The sequence below is a fragment of the Carassius auratus genome, chromosome 11, assembly GCF_003368295.1.
Source record: "Carassius auratus strain Wakin chromosome 11, ASM336829v1, whole genome shotgun sequence".
In the NCBI taxonomy this organism is placed as follows: domain Eukaryota; kingdom Metazoa; phylum Chordata; class Actinopteri; order Cypriniformes; family Cyprinidae; genus Carassius; species Carassius auratus.
The window spans coordinates 1,454,014-1,469,001 of record NC_039253.1 but is presented as its reverse complement, the minus strand read 5'-3'; the positions used below and the strand labels follow the sequence as shown (position 1 = coordinate 1,469,001).

Genomic DNA, 14,988 nt, shown 5'->3' with positions numbered 1-14,988 from the left:
TGTTTCTTACAAACACACAGCTTTTTGCTTCTCAAGACTTTGACTGTTGGACGGTTGGATCACTTGTGGACTATTGTGATGTTTTTATCAACTGTTTGGACTCTCATTCTGACGGCACCCATTCACTCCAGAGCATCCTTCCAGTGGGTGAACGTCAGACATGCCTTGATCTTTTCGGTGAGATCCTTGATTTCATTGACGGCTCCGTTGTATTTGTTGGCGAGTTCTCTGAGCTCCTCCTGTGTGCGTTCGTTCATCTCTCTCAAGTGTGTGCACTCGTCCTCTGTGTTACTCAAACTCCTCTGCAATGCAACAACAGATCAATTGAAATTAATGCTTTACATCTAAATCCTCCAGAGTAAAATCTATGTGCAGAGACTTTGCATATTGCTTTTTCTTGAGCAGCAAATCAGCCTTTTACAATGATTTGAAGGTTTATGTGATACTGATGACTGGAGTAATGATGCTGCATCACAGAAATAAATTAGATATAAACTTTTTAATCTAACATATGACAGCACAGCTTTGCTTCAGTACATTTAATTAGGTAAATGCAGCCAGCACACACACACACACACACACACACACACACACATACACACACACATAGATATAAAGCTCTTTAGAATAGCCCTTTCATTTGGGAGCTAATGAACAATTTTGATGTGTTGTTACCTCCACCTCGGACAGCTTCCTGACCACCTCTATTTTCTCCTGAAGGACCCGCCTCAGGGACTCTTTGGCTGTCGTCTCGTAGTTGTGTTTGTCCTCTGTTAAAGCAACAAGCTCCTTTCGGATACCATCTTCTGTTTGGTTCTGAGGGAACAGCATGCTTTGGTGAAACAGGAAGTATGTTCTGTGTGCACACATCCAAATACTCGAAGCATGCATTGGCCTTACTTTTGAATATGCTTGCAACTGATTCCCCATCACCTCCAATCGAGAGAGCAACCGGTCTTCATCGATCAAAGCCTTAAAGACACATAGACAGACTCTGTTATCATACAAAACACAGTGGTATAGTGGAATTGTAACATAGCACTACTAAACATGTCTTAACAGCCATCTGTTTTGAATAATTAATAGCGGTCTCCTCTTTAATTGTGATGTGTGATGTACCTGCCAGCTGCTCTCTGACGCTTCCTGTGTGCTGGCCAGAAGTCTCTGTAAAGTGGCCAACTTCTGCTCCAGCATCTGCTCTCTGTGTAAGGCCTCCTGAACAATATCAGTTTCATATGTATACTATTAAAAACATATATTTTAAAAGTAAACGTTTAATAAGCGAAGGGATATTAAATTGAGTTAAAGTGACAGTATAGACTATAAAAGTTACAGATTGTTTTTAAAAATGCCGTTTTATTAATCCTGAAAATCCTTTTTTTTTTTCACGAAAATGGATGAATGAATTATTAAGTTAATTAATAAATAAAAGGAGCGTATTAGAATATTAGAATGACTTCTGAACAATCACTGAAGACTAAAGTAACAGCCACTGAAAATTCAGCCTTGCGTATAATACTTTAAGATATATTCAAACATAAAACTTGTAAAAGTTTTTCCTGTATATTTCATTAAATAAATGCAGCACTTGTGAGCATAAGAGACATTAGAGACAGTAAAATAGTGAATTATCACTATATACACACTGTAAAATAAAATATATATTACATACAAGTTATATATTATATATTTTATATTGCATTATACACTAAATAAGATGTAGTTAATAAAGGTGAAATAATATTATTAATCTTGCATTTATTTAACTAATGATAATAATTATCATCATCATTATTTTTATTATTATTATACAATTAGAATTATCAACCATTATATGCTTCACTGCATAGACAAGCATCTCAACTTGCTAAATGTTTGCATTTGGACTCTTAATGTCTTTAGATGGCCAGTAGAGGTCAGTGTTGCTCCATACCTGCAGGTACTGGGAGAGCTGAAACAGTTCCTGAGAATACATACTGGGTGTATTTGCTGACACCTGCATGAAAGAGAGAAAGAAAAACACAGTGAAGAGAGAAATTGTTGCACATCCTCTGTAAAACTCTTCTGAATCCACCGAGCATCTTTCACATGCTGGCCTTGATGCATCTGAATCAGCAGCACAGTTAAAGCAGTTTTCAGTCTCACTTCAATCTAAAAAGGTGAAAATGATCACGTAACCTTATATGGATAATCCCAGTCCAAATCAATAGAGGCTTTGTTCCTCATCCGCAGCTCTTAAATTGAATTGCCTCATTCCTAGCAGTTGTAATCACAGTGATCCAAATAATGAAATCGTGACTCTACTTTAGCTACATCTATTGAATCCACATGAGGAGACGCTCCCACAGCAGAGAATGCGGAAGGAGTATTTTTATTTTGTCAGCGGTCAGATATAGAAGTGTGGACGTGACATTGACAGATCTGCATTCATGGGGTTTAAGGGGGACACCAGGCCTGTCCTTCCTCTCCGCCTTCACTTTTAAAAACGCTATAGCAGAGTCACAACTTCTTGTTTTTAGCACCTTCGTGTGTCAGTAACAGCATTTGACTCTAGATGCACCAAAAGCACTGAATGAACAATGCTAGTGTATTCCTGTTTAAACACTAACACGATAAAGCATGAGTGCATATTTAAAACTTCTAAAGAAAGACACGTCTGTTCTGGGAATGAATCGCCACACAACCCAATTGTTCCCTGTTAAAGCTCCACAGAGCATCCCACACAGAGGATGTCATGAGAGGATAACTGCATTATCTAACTTCATGTGGACCACCTCCAGGATTGTTCACAAACGCTCCATATAACAGTCTGACGGAGAGCCGCATGCAAACCTCAGATAGAGGCACGTAATGCGTGGTGTTGATTCAAAGCTAGGACTTGGAAATCAATGGCATTCAATAAGACAGCTGCTTTGAGACAACATGGCAAAGATCCATGAGGTTTGGTATCCAAAAAAACAGGAACATAACGAACTGGAAAACATTCATTCATGACCAATGTGTAATTTGGAAAAAAAAAACACAAGCTCATATATAATGCATGAAAAAGGCAGAGGTGAGTGCTTACCTTATCAAGAGCCAGCGGCAGTGGTGCGGGAACAACACTGGAAGAGAAAGAGAGATCGGGACGATGTGTGAGGAAAGTTAGCAGAAAATATTTGCTAGCAGACTCACTCAAGTGATTCAGCTTGGCACTGTTAATCTTTTACAGTACTGCCCTTTTATAACTCCAGACTATTAGCACACCGCATGAGAGATGAGGCTTTGGGATACACTTTGCATTTCATTTACCTTTTTCCTTAAAAATTATTTTTTTTTACCATTTTATATAAATATAAAAACTTTATTTAATATAAAAACAATTAAATTTTTATATTTTTCATTTTTCATATTTTCTAAGTGTTAGTAATTTTTATGTATGTAATTTCGATCAATTTTAATTTGAATTCTACATGAAATAATTTTATTAGTTTTTGTAATAATTCATATTTAAATTCGATTTTATATTATAGTTATATTTATATGATATACTTTATTAAATTAATACTATTTTAGTTTATTTTAATTCTTTAATATATGTTTTTGTCATTTTTAGATGCATACAGTTGTATTTTTTTTATAATTGTGGTTGTAATTTTTGTTTTATGTTTGTCATTATTTGTTTTTTAAATATCCATACATGGATTATAAAATTCTATTTTTAAATAGTATTTACTTTTTATAGTGTTTTAGATTTGTATTAATTACTTCTATAGAAATGTACATATATGTATATACTGTATGTCACTCCTCATCAGCTGACAGAGCTGCACTTGAACAGTTTCTAGCACTTAAAGGATTCAAAAGGTCAAAGGTGATACCTGTGGACTTTGAACTCTAGAAAGAAACCAGGCAGATTCAGAATATGAAAGTCTCTCGGTCACTGGGACTTTGTGAACAAAGTCTAACTGAATGGAGTCTGAAGAAATGGAGCAAACCACCTGATAAACCATAAACTGAGGAACTAGAAAAACATGCATAATGATGGCCCTTACTCCAACAAAACATCCTGACCAATCACGACAAAAGACTTTCCAAAACATCAAGCCATAACCTTTGCATAAATATACATTTGAACATATTGCGGACTTTATACAGTTTGCTCAATAAGATGCTTTTTGATATTTTATTAATTTCCATGAGGTTCTCAAGCATGTCATTTTTTTACTTCCATGGGATTGCCAGATTTCCTATGGATTAGGGTGAGAAGGATGAGCCCCTTTTGGAAGAACAGACCCTTTAAAAATGTGCCCTGCATAAACAAGGAAATTAAAATGCACAAAATAAAATTCAAATGAACTATAATTATAATAAAATGAAACAAAAAAAAATGCCAGCTTAGAGTAATAGTAAAATAAAAATAAATAGAATTAAAAAATTAATTAAAAAAAAGTCAAATTAAATTATAAAACAAGATAAAGTAATATAAAATAAAACAAGACTGAGAAATAAAAAGAAAAACTATTATTAAATCATTAAAATAAATCATAAAACAAAATCTTCATGCCATGAACTGTTCTGGCCTTGGTCAAACAAACACAAATGATAGATTGTAAGTAGGCCTATATTAATAGTTAAATAACCAGCCTCATATCTATATTAAACGGCTGTTAACCAGATAAGTGAATTGTAAAACACAGAGTGAAATGATAAGGCCTCAACACACCCATATAAAAACGTCCTGCTGGACACAATTCACATTTCAAGCATTTTTTCCCACTTTTACTGCGTCATTCATTTAAAAGCCTGCCGATCCCTCTTTTTGGAGAAGTCTTGTTACCTGAAGCATAGGCAAAGCAGGATTTAAAGTGCCTTATCCATCAGAAGGCCTTCACTTCCATGGCTTTTTCTTTCAGGCGCCTAGCAGAAGAACATGTGTTCATGCTCTCTGTAGCAGCTCGATAACATGGCTCGATCCTCGTCGGTTGTGTCAAATCAAAAACCGCTCCACACAGTCCGACAGCATCCACGCCTCTAACAGAGGTCAAAGTTCAAGCGCTCGGTATGTGATCGTTTCAGACTCTTCAGAAATAAAACGCTCCAGGGACCTCCGAGCTTTCTAAATTTCATACGCAGTGAAACTCAGGCAGGACAATAGTAGCAGAACCTGATCCTCTGGCCGTCCGCCCCCATGGCATCGGCTCAGTAACTCGTGTAAAGAAACAAAGCCGACGGGTTGGAGAGCATTCCAGCAGACATAGGGGACGTTTATAACGGTGACCCATAAAAATCCTTAGAAATATGGGATATCACATGTAACAATGACAGAGGTTATGTTCGGGACAGCATACTACAAAACTAATATTTGTTTAGTGTATTTAGTATGCATACTGTGCATAATATTCAAATTTGTAAGAAATTACATCAAGACATTTTTACTCCACATTTGATTAATTCTAACCGCCTATAATGCAAGCACACAAGAGGATTTTGTGAAGGGGCAAGTGAAAGAGAATTTTAAAGAGAAAGTAACCTGATCAAAATGTTAATAACAAACAATAACTAGGGCAGCCCTGAAACTTTGGCTAGAATGATTCTGATTTTATTACTTTCACTGTAAACGGTGACTAATAATGGATAATGTATTGACATATCAAGACTCGTGGAGAAATCAACACTGTAAGAACAACACACACAAAGAAACAAACATGAACAATACTGCGGTAGAAAAAATATTAATCTTCTATATATACAACATCACACAACCAGGAGGGATGTTTTCCCCACGTTAAGCCCGAATGCAAATGTGATATTGATTTTATACAACTTTAGTTAAATAAACATGTAATATTAACCGACTTACATTTTAGACACATTATGGGTCGTTTTTGCTCCATTTCACTAACAAAAATAGTTCACGCATCTCCAAGCAACACACAACAGTCTTTCGTTATTAAATAACCGGTTTTTGGTCGTCTTTCCGGCCGATTTTTCCGGAAGTTCGCTCGCGTGAACAGACTACATTGTAATCGTTCGCTATGTCATTTGTGTGGAAGAGTATTTCGAAATCTGTGCGCAGGACACGGGCAGCCGATCAGCACTGGAAGTGCAGAGCTACATGTCTGAGGCACATGCAGGAAAGCGAACAGCCGTTGGTGTACTGACGCACAAATAAAAGCATTTCCTGCATGCACTAAAGCTGCGCTAGCGTCTACTGTACCGATGAGAAACGAAACGGACTAAACTGTGACAACTTAAATGTTTTTTCAATTTTTTTATTAGAACTTGCATACACGTTTGAAAAGCCAGAAATAAACGTCAGTTCTGCATTAGGATGATTTTTTTTTTATTTTACCTTAAAATTACATAGACTTAATTTAATTTAAAAATCACCTGCTGTAGTACACTGAAAAAAAGTGTTTCATTCATCCAATTAAAACATTTTAGGGTAATGATTCACATGTATATATTTTCTTTTACTTGAGACAATAAGTTATTTATTTTTCACTGGCTCAAGTAAAAAAATATAGATGTGAATCATTACCCTAATTTTTTTTTTTTTTTTTAATTGGATGAATGATACACTTTGCATCTTTGTTTTATTCGCACCAACATTAATTGATTTTTATTTTTTGGTAAATGTATTTATATACCATACTTTTATTTAGTCTCACTGGTAAAGAGCTTTTTTTTATTTAAAATTGCTGATTAAGAAACATCTTATTGAATGTGTGTAGATTTGTGTTGTTTGGACTGTAGAACTATGCAGTTGTTGCCTTTAATTTCACATGGTTACAGTTAATCTTTATATTTAAGGCCAGTTCTGTGTAGTTTCAACCCAATTCAGAAACAGAAGCTAAATGCTGATGTCTGTACCATCTATGTTTGTATTGAATATAGGCTACTTATTGTGCAGTAACTGCCTTTAATTTCAGATGGTTATGGTTATTGTTTTCAATAGCCAAAAGCAAGTTTGGCCTATTAAATACCAAATATCTTGTTTATGCACACTTTCCTTCTTTCTTGTTTGTTGCTTAAAAGATTAAAAAAAAAAATAATCGGAAATCGGTATCGGAATCGGCCAGTTTGCTTGTAAAAAATGGGTATCAGAATCAGCCATGAAAAATCATGATCGATGCATCCCTAGTTTTTAATCTAAATTAGATTGTATATTTTAGAGATGCACGATATTTATCGGCCGATGATTAATGTGCATCTTGTCAGTGAAGCCGGTTCTCTGATCAGCAGAACTAATATGCATTATACGGAGGCAAAATGAAAAGAAAAAATAATCTAAACTTTTCCCCTCAGACATACATTCGTATAAACTCCTGCCCCTAACTGAATCGCGATTGTTTAGCATCAACCGATCTGAATCGTCACATATTTGAATCGATTTTCATCCGGCTCGAGGTTAATCGTTACATCCCTAAGACAGGAAATGGATTTCATGTGTCGCGACATTAATAAAGTAGCTATTCACAGCAGTTTAATGTCCCTGGTTTCTGTCATGAGTGTTAATCAAACAATAAAACAGAGAAAAATAACTTTTGTAGCTTTAACGGATTTTTTTTATTTTTATTATTTAAACATTAAAGACTATGCAGTGTTATTTTACATTACATTTCTGTATCTGAATACTGTTAAGACTTACCTGAAAAATATAAAGGACTTTATTTAATATGTATCTTTGTTCTATTATATCTACCTATGCTTGTAATTTGTTTATTTTCTATGCTGATTTACTCACCTTCAATCATTGAATAATTTTTTCCAAATAGAGCTTTACAAGTCATCCGGTAACGTTTTCATATTGCAATATATTATCGCAGAAAAACAAAATATCGCAAAGTGAGTTTTTTTTCCAATATCGTTCAGCCCAAGTGTATAGCCTCCTTAAAAATAATAGGCATAATTCTATTTCTAATTCTTTAATTTGAAGCTCCGAGGATAGCAGCATTTCCCACAAGAGCATTGAGGGGCTTCAGACTCGGTGTCTTGTGAGTGTGTGTTTATGTAAGACAGAGATGAGTCACAGTAACTCTCCTGTTCCAAGCCTGCAGTCACACACACACACACACACACACACGTTTGGAGGTGGTTGTTCCAATATGGCAGTCATGGCTCAATGATAATTCATGAAGACTTGCAGATATCAACAAAGGCCGAAACAAACACTGAACTGGACCAAGAAGCATTTCATTTAAAACAACTGATTAAACCAATTAATGTTACATTTTTATATTATTTCCAATGGCAAAGCAAAACACAGTCCATTTATATATTCCTAAAAACAACTAAGAGGCTTCAAGTGATCTATATTTTTGTGAATGTCAACAACAGCCTATGAAAAAGTTATGAAGAAAAGTTATGAGTTATGAAAAAGTGCTAAGATTGACCACTGGCTCATCAATAAAGATTTAGCATAATAAAGCAGCTTCCACATCAAGATCACAGTTAAAGAAGACATTACAGAAAAGCATTTGCAGAAATTAAACCACAATGAAACCAATAAAGTATGATTGGCACATTGGAAATACATCACATTTCCTATGAGTAAAGTGGAAACAATGTCCCAGTTCTGCTTGTGGAGCTCTGCTGCAATCTGTGATCAATTACAGTGGGAAAGAAATCGAGTTCACCCAATGGAGGAATCGGGACATCTCCATCTAGTGCTTGACTTTCTCGCCCTCCAGATGGAAAATAAAAACAATCAGCAGCCGCCCATCCCTCGATGACGATCACATCTCTCTCGTTTCCCGTCCTTCAATAAATCTATCCATTTCGACACAGGGAGCAACAACGCAGATCTATCTGAAAGAGGCTAAACGGACAGCATCATGTGGAAAGAGTGAAGGCATTTTGCTGAGACATTCTGAAAGGAGGGGAGATTTCTTAAGCAGATGTCTTTTGTCGAATGCTGGAAGAATTTCAGCAGGCTAGTGGGACGAAACGCTTTCAGAGGAACCGTTTCTCAGGCTGCCTTTTTGACCTCAAACAGCAAGTAAAAGCCCTGACCGTAAACACGTACAGCAGTCCCTCGAATGCTTCTTCTAATAAACAGAAGACCCTAAACACGCATCTCCACTGGCCTGGCTGGGCTCCAGAGGCAAGAGCTCAACAACTAGACGCGTGTGGCTTCTATAAATACATCCACAAGCTGGATGTGAACATGCGTCTGGGTCGAGAGCTCAGCCAAGGAGCTCCACCGTCCTCAGAGACACAACTGATGTTTGCTGAACAGGCCAAGCGGATGAGAGAATTGGGAGCGGAGCGAACGAAGATCGGACAGTAGGCTTGTGCAACTGCAAATTATTCATAGAAAACTATTAAATAATTTCTGCAGGACTAGAAACATCAACTTGTGACAAAAATGAATTCATCTGAATAAATTTGGGCTGGGAGAATTTTTTTTTTTACATACTTCCCTTTTTACATAAATTTTTTCTACATTATTATCTTATAAATTCATTTGTGTGTTTGTGCGCACACTGTATTAATAATTTATACAATTATTTATTTAAAAGGTTTTTAAAAACTTGTTTTTAATAAATCATTAAAAAAAATTTAAACAAATGAATAATTTGTATAAAATTGTATGTGTGTGAATTAATAATAAATATACTTTAAATTGTATACATTTTATATATATTCGATATATATATATACACACACACATATCATAAATCTTAAATATTGTATCAAATTTCAATATATGATTTAAAAATACATACTTTAATAAAACAACTAACATGAAACATTGCAGTATTGAATATGTAAGTGTATTATATGTATTAAATTATATACATAAATATATGAGTGTATGTGTGTGTGTTTGTATATATATATATATATATATATATATATATATATATATGGGTGTGTGTGTGTATGTATTTATATGTAATATTTTATTACATATTACATGTGCTTTCATTAATATACTTTTCTAATAAAATATTATACTAAATATTAATACATTTCCAAAATAATAATACGGCCCAAGGTTTGTTTGTACGATAGAGTTTGTACGATATATCGATATTTTCTTTATAAGCGATTTGATATGAGGCAATACCATTTATATCGATATACAGTAGTTTAATACGAGCGCATCTGAAAATGCATCTGAGCTGCTGTGGAGAAAGTGCTTAATCCAATTTGTTCTTAACATGTGACAAGCTTCATATTGAGGCCTTTAAAAACTGCTAAGACATAGTTTATAGTTTTGTTTTGCAGTAGTTTTAGTGGTTTTTCACGTGTTCAGACAAAAAGGCTGCATTTGCTACTCCCGCAGTTTAACGTGTTTGAGATGTGCTGTCTTCCTGAATGCATAACTTACATTTCACAGGTATATCCTCCATCTGTAAATGTTATAAAGCAATTTTCCTGTCAGAAGTGCATGAGCCTTCTGTTCAGGGATTGCTCTGCTAAACTCCAGTGAACGAGCACCGCCTCGCACATGCGCCAAACAGACAGAGCTCAATTAAACAGAAGCGCTATAATTATAATCACACAAGTCAGTCTATTTTTATGATAGCACTGACTGTAAAGAGACTTCAATGGAATATTTAAAACTGCCAAACACATTTATTTTCATTTTTAGTTTAGTGAATTTCCCTTCTGCTTTAAAAGCCTTGTTTTTGTTTTTAGATTGTAATGTTACAATTTTGGAATGAAATGCACATATTATAAAGGCTTACATGGTTACATTAACATTCCGTAGTCTTTAATATGTATTGTTTTGTTGGACAACATTGGGCGGTAAGTGAAATAAATGGATTAAATACAGATTTTTTTAATCCAACTGCAAAAATATACAGAGATATGATTTTTTTGACCATATCTCCCAGCTCTATACAGGCCATTTAAAAACCGTTTTGAAGGGGGAAGACAGCTGGTCTAACTAACGGACTAGTCAATTATTAAACAAGCAGTCGACAATCCCTAACAGAGAGGGGTTAGAGTAAAGAAATAAGGTTCAGACATTAATGCATCTAGCCACAGGGTGGATTTAGAGACACAGTCTGAGACTCAAGGTGTGTGGTCCCTCATCCCTGCCAGTGTTTATGGAGCTCTCTGCCATTTCCTCATGCTCGCATTTAACTAAGCTTTATTCAGCGAGCACTTCCACGTTAGACAAGGAGAGCCATAAAAATCTTTTAAAGCCCCAAAAACAGCAATGATGCCCCCAGCACACACCTCGTTTCCACGCGAGTTGGCACGAGAGCCATATGCTTCACGGATGCCTTCCGTTAAATGATTTTTATAGCTGGTGATCCATGCACAGTCAAACATAGCATTCATATGGTGGTAGGAATTCCCCTCCGTCAACAAGATCATCAATATCCATCTTCATGAATATAATAAACACCAGCCGCGCAGAGCATCAGATTACTAACTACACGACCGTTTGGCTCTGAACCCAGGACGTCAGTTCAATGGACGCTATGGAGCCTTTTAACTCAATGAAGAGAATGCAGGTGAACTGTTAAGTCGCTGGAATATGCCTAGATGTCAATGTAATAAAAGCTGACTGGATTTGGTGACACTCATGCGACTAATGCTGTAGAAACGGAGCAGATGGAGGCGGATGAGACCTGCGAGACCCCTACGGTGCCTGTGCTCATCTCTCGTCTCAGACAGTCTGCTGTTCCTGCAGCATCACCAAAATCCAATCAAAAATCAATAACTGCCCGGGGCACAGTGAATCACACAATGTAATTGAGGCCTTTGGGCCATGAAAAACTAAAAACCATCACTACCATCACATTTGAAAATAACACTGTGTGTTAAAGCAATGCAATTTTAGATTTAGTTTGTGTTAATATTTTTAATCAGATTTCATTTTTATATTCAGCCCTTAATTTTTTGTTAAAATATTAGCCATTTTTGTTGTACGTTTTTTTGGTTCTATATTTTTTTTTAGACTATCTAAAATTTTCTTTTATATATTTCAGTTTCAGTAATTTTAGTACTTTAAGGTAAACTAACTGAAACATTTTTTTGTAATTTATTTAAAGCTATAATAACAAAGGGTTAAACACAATTTGAGTATCACACAACAACCACAGAAAATAATACAGGCTTATTATTTAGGTAATAAAAGCTGAGCTAGGTAAAACAACATTAGACAGACATTTATGTGCATTTAAGAAACGTTTTCTGTAAATTAATATGTGTGATTTCATTCTGAATATTCTGAAAAATCAAAAGGCTTTGCCTACATGGTAAAAAAAGAACAGTGCATCATTGTAACATGTGGGGAGGTAATAAGTGTAAATATGTGCATTTGCTAAATAACTGAGAAAATAATCAACAAAATAAAGAAAATTATACAACCACGAAACAAAAACCAGCATAAAAGCCAAGATCTGCTCCTCCACTAATTTCCGTCATACAACATTTGGCCACTAACTGTCAAACTAACAGCCCACATGTCATTTCCTCTGAACAAGCACAGGCAAATGTTGTTCTGGTCAAGTGAATCAGTGGAATCAGCAGCTGTACGCCTCAGCTCTCAGAGATTTTATCACATCATGTGCATGTTTTATAAGTGATCGAGCTTGTAATACCTTAAAGAATATCTCTGCAGGTTGAGCAAAGCCTTAATAGAAGCTTTTTCTGAGATTAAACCATGAAAAATGTGAATAATCTTTAAACAGGACTTACTCTGATCGGCGCCGAGCTTCCATGCCATCTGGTAAGAAGAGCTTGATGCTCGACACTATACAGCCATGAGTGACTAAACAACAAGAGAAACATCAAATACGGATGTATGACAAACAGTGGTTACACAAAATAACATTATTTCATTACAAGAAGAATTTCAACAAAGCTACAGGTTATCTCAAGCAAAAACAGCTCATTAAAATGAACTAATATGATCAAAGTCATCAAAAATATCCAGAGAGTGATATGAATTCTTTGACTTGTGTCAAAACAACAGAAAGACTCAAATGAACACTACTCAAACGTGACAGTTTCCAAAGAAAACTGGAACCTAATTTCAATACCTCACCAGTTAAAATACTGGTTTTCATGTTCATGTGTTCTTTAGTTCTGTAATGTTTGCTTGCATTCGTTTTAAAGGGTAAGTTACTTTGCATCTGTATCTGATTGTGCAAGCGTCCCATTGCATGTATTTGAGTTACGACACATCAGAGCAGCAACCAGCCAGAGCTCTTGGGTTTCTAAAGCAGTCTCTGCATTACAGCATCATTAAAAAGTGTAGTATATAACGGCTGCATGTGTGTGACCGTGATTCTAGAACCATAACACACACACACACACAAAGTAAACATGCAATAGTGTCATATATTACAATAACAAAAAAACAGGGTTCCAAATTAAAAGTCATCAGCACTAAAAATATTAACAAATGGTTTAATTCGATCTACAAGCATGGCATTAAGCAAGTGACACTATTTGATATATATACATATATATTTATTTATAAACAATTATTATAATATATTTAACCTGTTAACTGTCACTCAAGTTTTTGAAGATAGACTTGAATGTGCATGATACAAACCTAAATTTTAATAATTCATGACTGAAAACATTTTGTAACATGATTTTGATGTGCCATTTACATTGTAATGCAATGTCTGATTTTAAAATGGGTTTTAAAGGATGAATTTTGAGATTTTATGTTTTCAAGTGATATATAACTTCTGATGATTTCTAAAATGTGATAGAGAAAAAGGCAACGAGGAAGTCTTTTTTTTAAACAAAGGTCAAAGCTCCTTTTGTAATGTAGATTTCTGAGGGTGCACTCTTGTCATAAATTGATCTATTACTTTTCCTACATAATTTTTAACAAAAAATATTGGTATAATATATATTTGGGAGTCTTAGACCTTTCCAACGATATATAGTTTGTCAAGATTAGATTAAATTTGGTTGTAATATAGTATAGTCAACGTAGGTGTCCCGTATACGGGACGGGGTGACATTTAACAGGTTAATATTTTATATGTTTATATATTTAATATATATTAAATATAATTTAAATTTTAAAATAATTTAATTCATAAAAACAGTATATTTATATAAAATATTCAATATATTGTGTGTTTGTTATATTTATGGAGAAGTAAAATATACTATATTTAATACATACTATATGTCTAAAATATATTGTACCATTTAACAATATATTAAATGAATATCTATATATTTTTTAGTGCATAAAATCCACAAAAAAAATTCAAACTCAATAAAATTTTTGATTTAATAATACATATGTAAATATTATATGTGCAACAAAAAAAACGAAAAAATAAATAAATAAATAATAATTATACAGTCGTTTTATATCCAGAGAGGAACATTTATATGTACATATCCACACCTGCATTACAGAAGATAGATCATGTTTCATTATTGCAGGCAACACTGACAGGCTTTCCTCACCTTTCCGGGTGTTCTCCGTCACATCCACCCCAAACTGAATGATGTCACCGGAGAGCACCTCACAGGGAGGGCTCTCCTCCGACCCCCGGCTCAGACGCTGGCTGTTGATGAAGGTGCCATTGCTGCTTTTGGTGTCCTGAAGATAGAACTGAGAAGAGAGCGGAGACGGAGAGATTACCGACGCGTCAAATACAGCACTACACTGAAGAGTGCAGAACAAATGTCACAGATGAAAGACAGCGATTGTTAAAAGGAGGAAGCACTCAAGATAAACTTGCATTGACAAAGAGGAGAAACAATAAGACTATAGTTTATAGAGGTCGGCAGTTTCATTGTTACAAAACAGGTTATAACACATTCTAAATGCAGTAGAGAAAACCTATAATTTTACTAGATTGGCAACTAGACACCTCAGTTTTGTTATTGTTTACTACAGCTATTAAAAATAGTTTCAAAGAGGCAGTAGTGAAACATAAAACCTATAATTTACCTAGACTGGTAAAACTGACTTATTTCAGTTTTGTTCTTTTTATTTAATTAAAATAAAGCCAATATAAAAAATACAAATATTACATAAAAAAAAAAAAA

The 14,988-nt window shown here is 34.8% G+C and overlaps 1 protein-coding gene across 4 annotated transcripts in view; it reads right to left on the bottom strand.

The window, feature by feature from the left end:
- The window catches only part of LOC113110709 (sarcolemmal membrane-associated protein-like), a 51,649-nt gene that overhangs the window by 24,566 nt on the left and 12,095 nt on the right, over positions 1-14,988 (bottom strand). For all 4 annotated transcript variants that reach the window (XM_026274853.1, XM_026274852.1, XM_026274855.1 and 1 more), the window contains exons 2-9: positions 14,401-14,548; positions 12,652-12,724; positions 3,068-3,104; positions 1,934-1,996; positions 1,120-1,215; positions 901-972; positions 676-816; positions 165-302 (exon numbers count right to left, since the gene is read on the bottom strand). In XM_026274853.1, the coding sequence (XP_026130638.1) occupies positions 165-302; positions 676-816; positions 901-972; positions 1,120-1,215; positions 1,934-1,996; positions 3,068-3,104; positions 12,652-12,724; positions 14,401-14,548 (768 nt within the window). The remainder of the gene's footprint in view (positions 1-164; positions 303-675; positions 817-900; positions 973-1,119; positions 1,216-1,933; positions 1,997-3,067; positions 3,105-12,651; positions 12,725-14,400; positions 14,549-14,988) is intronic.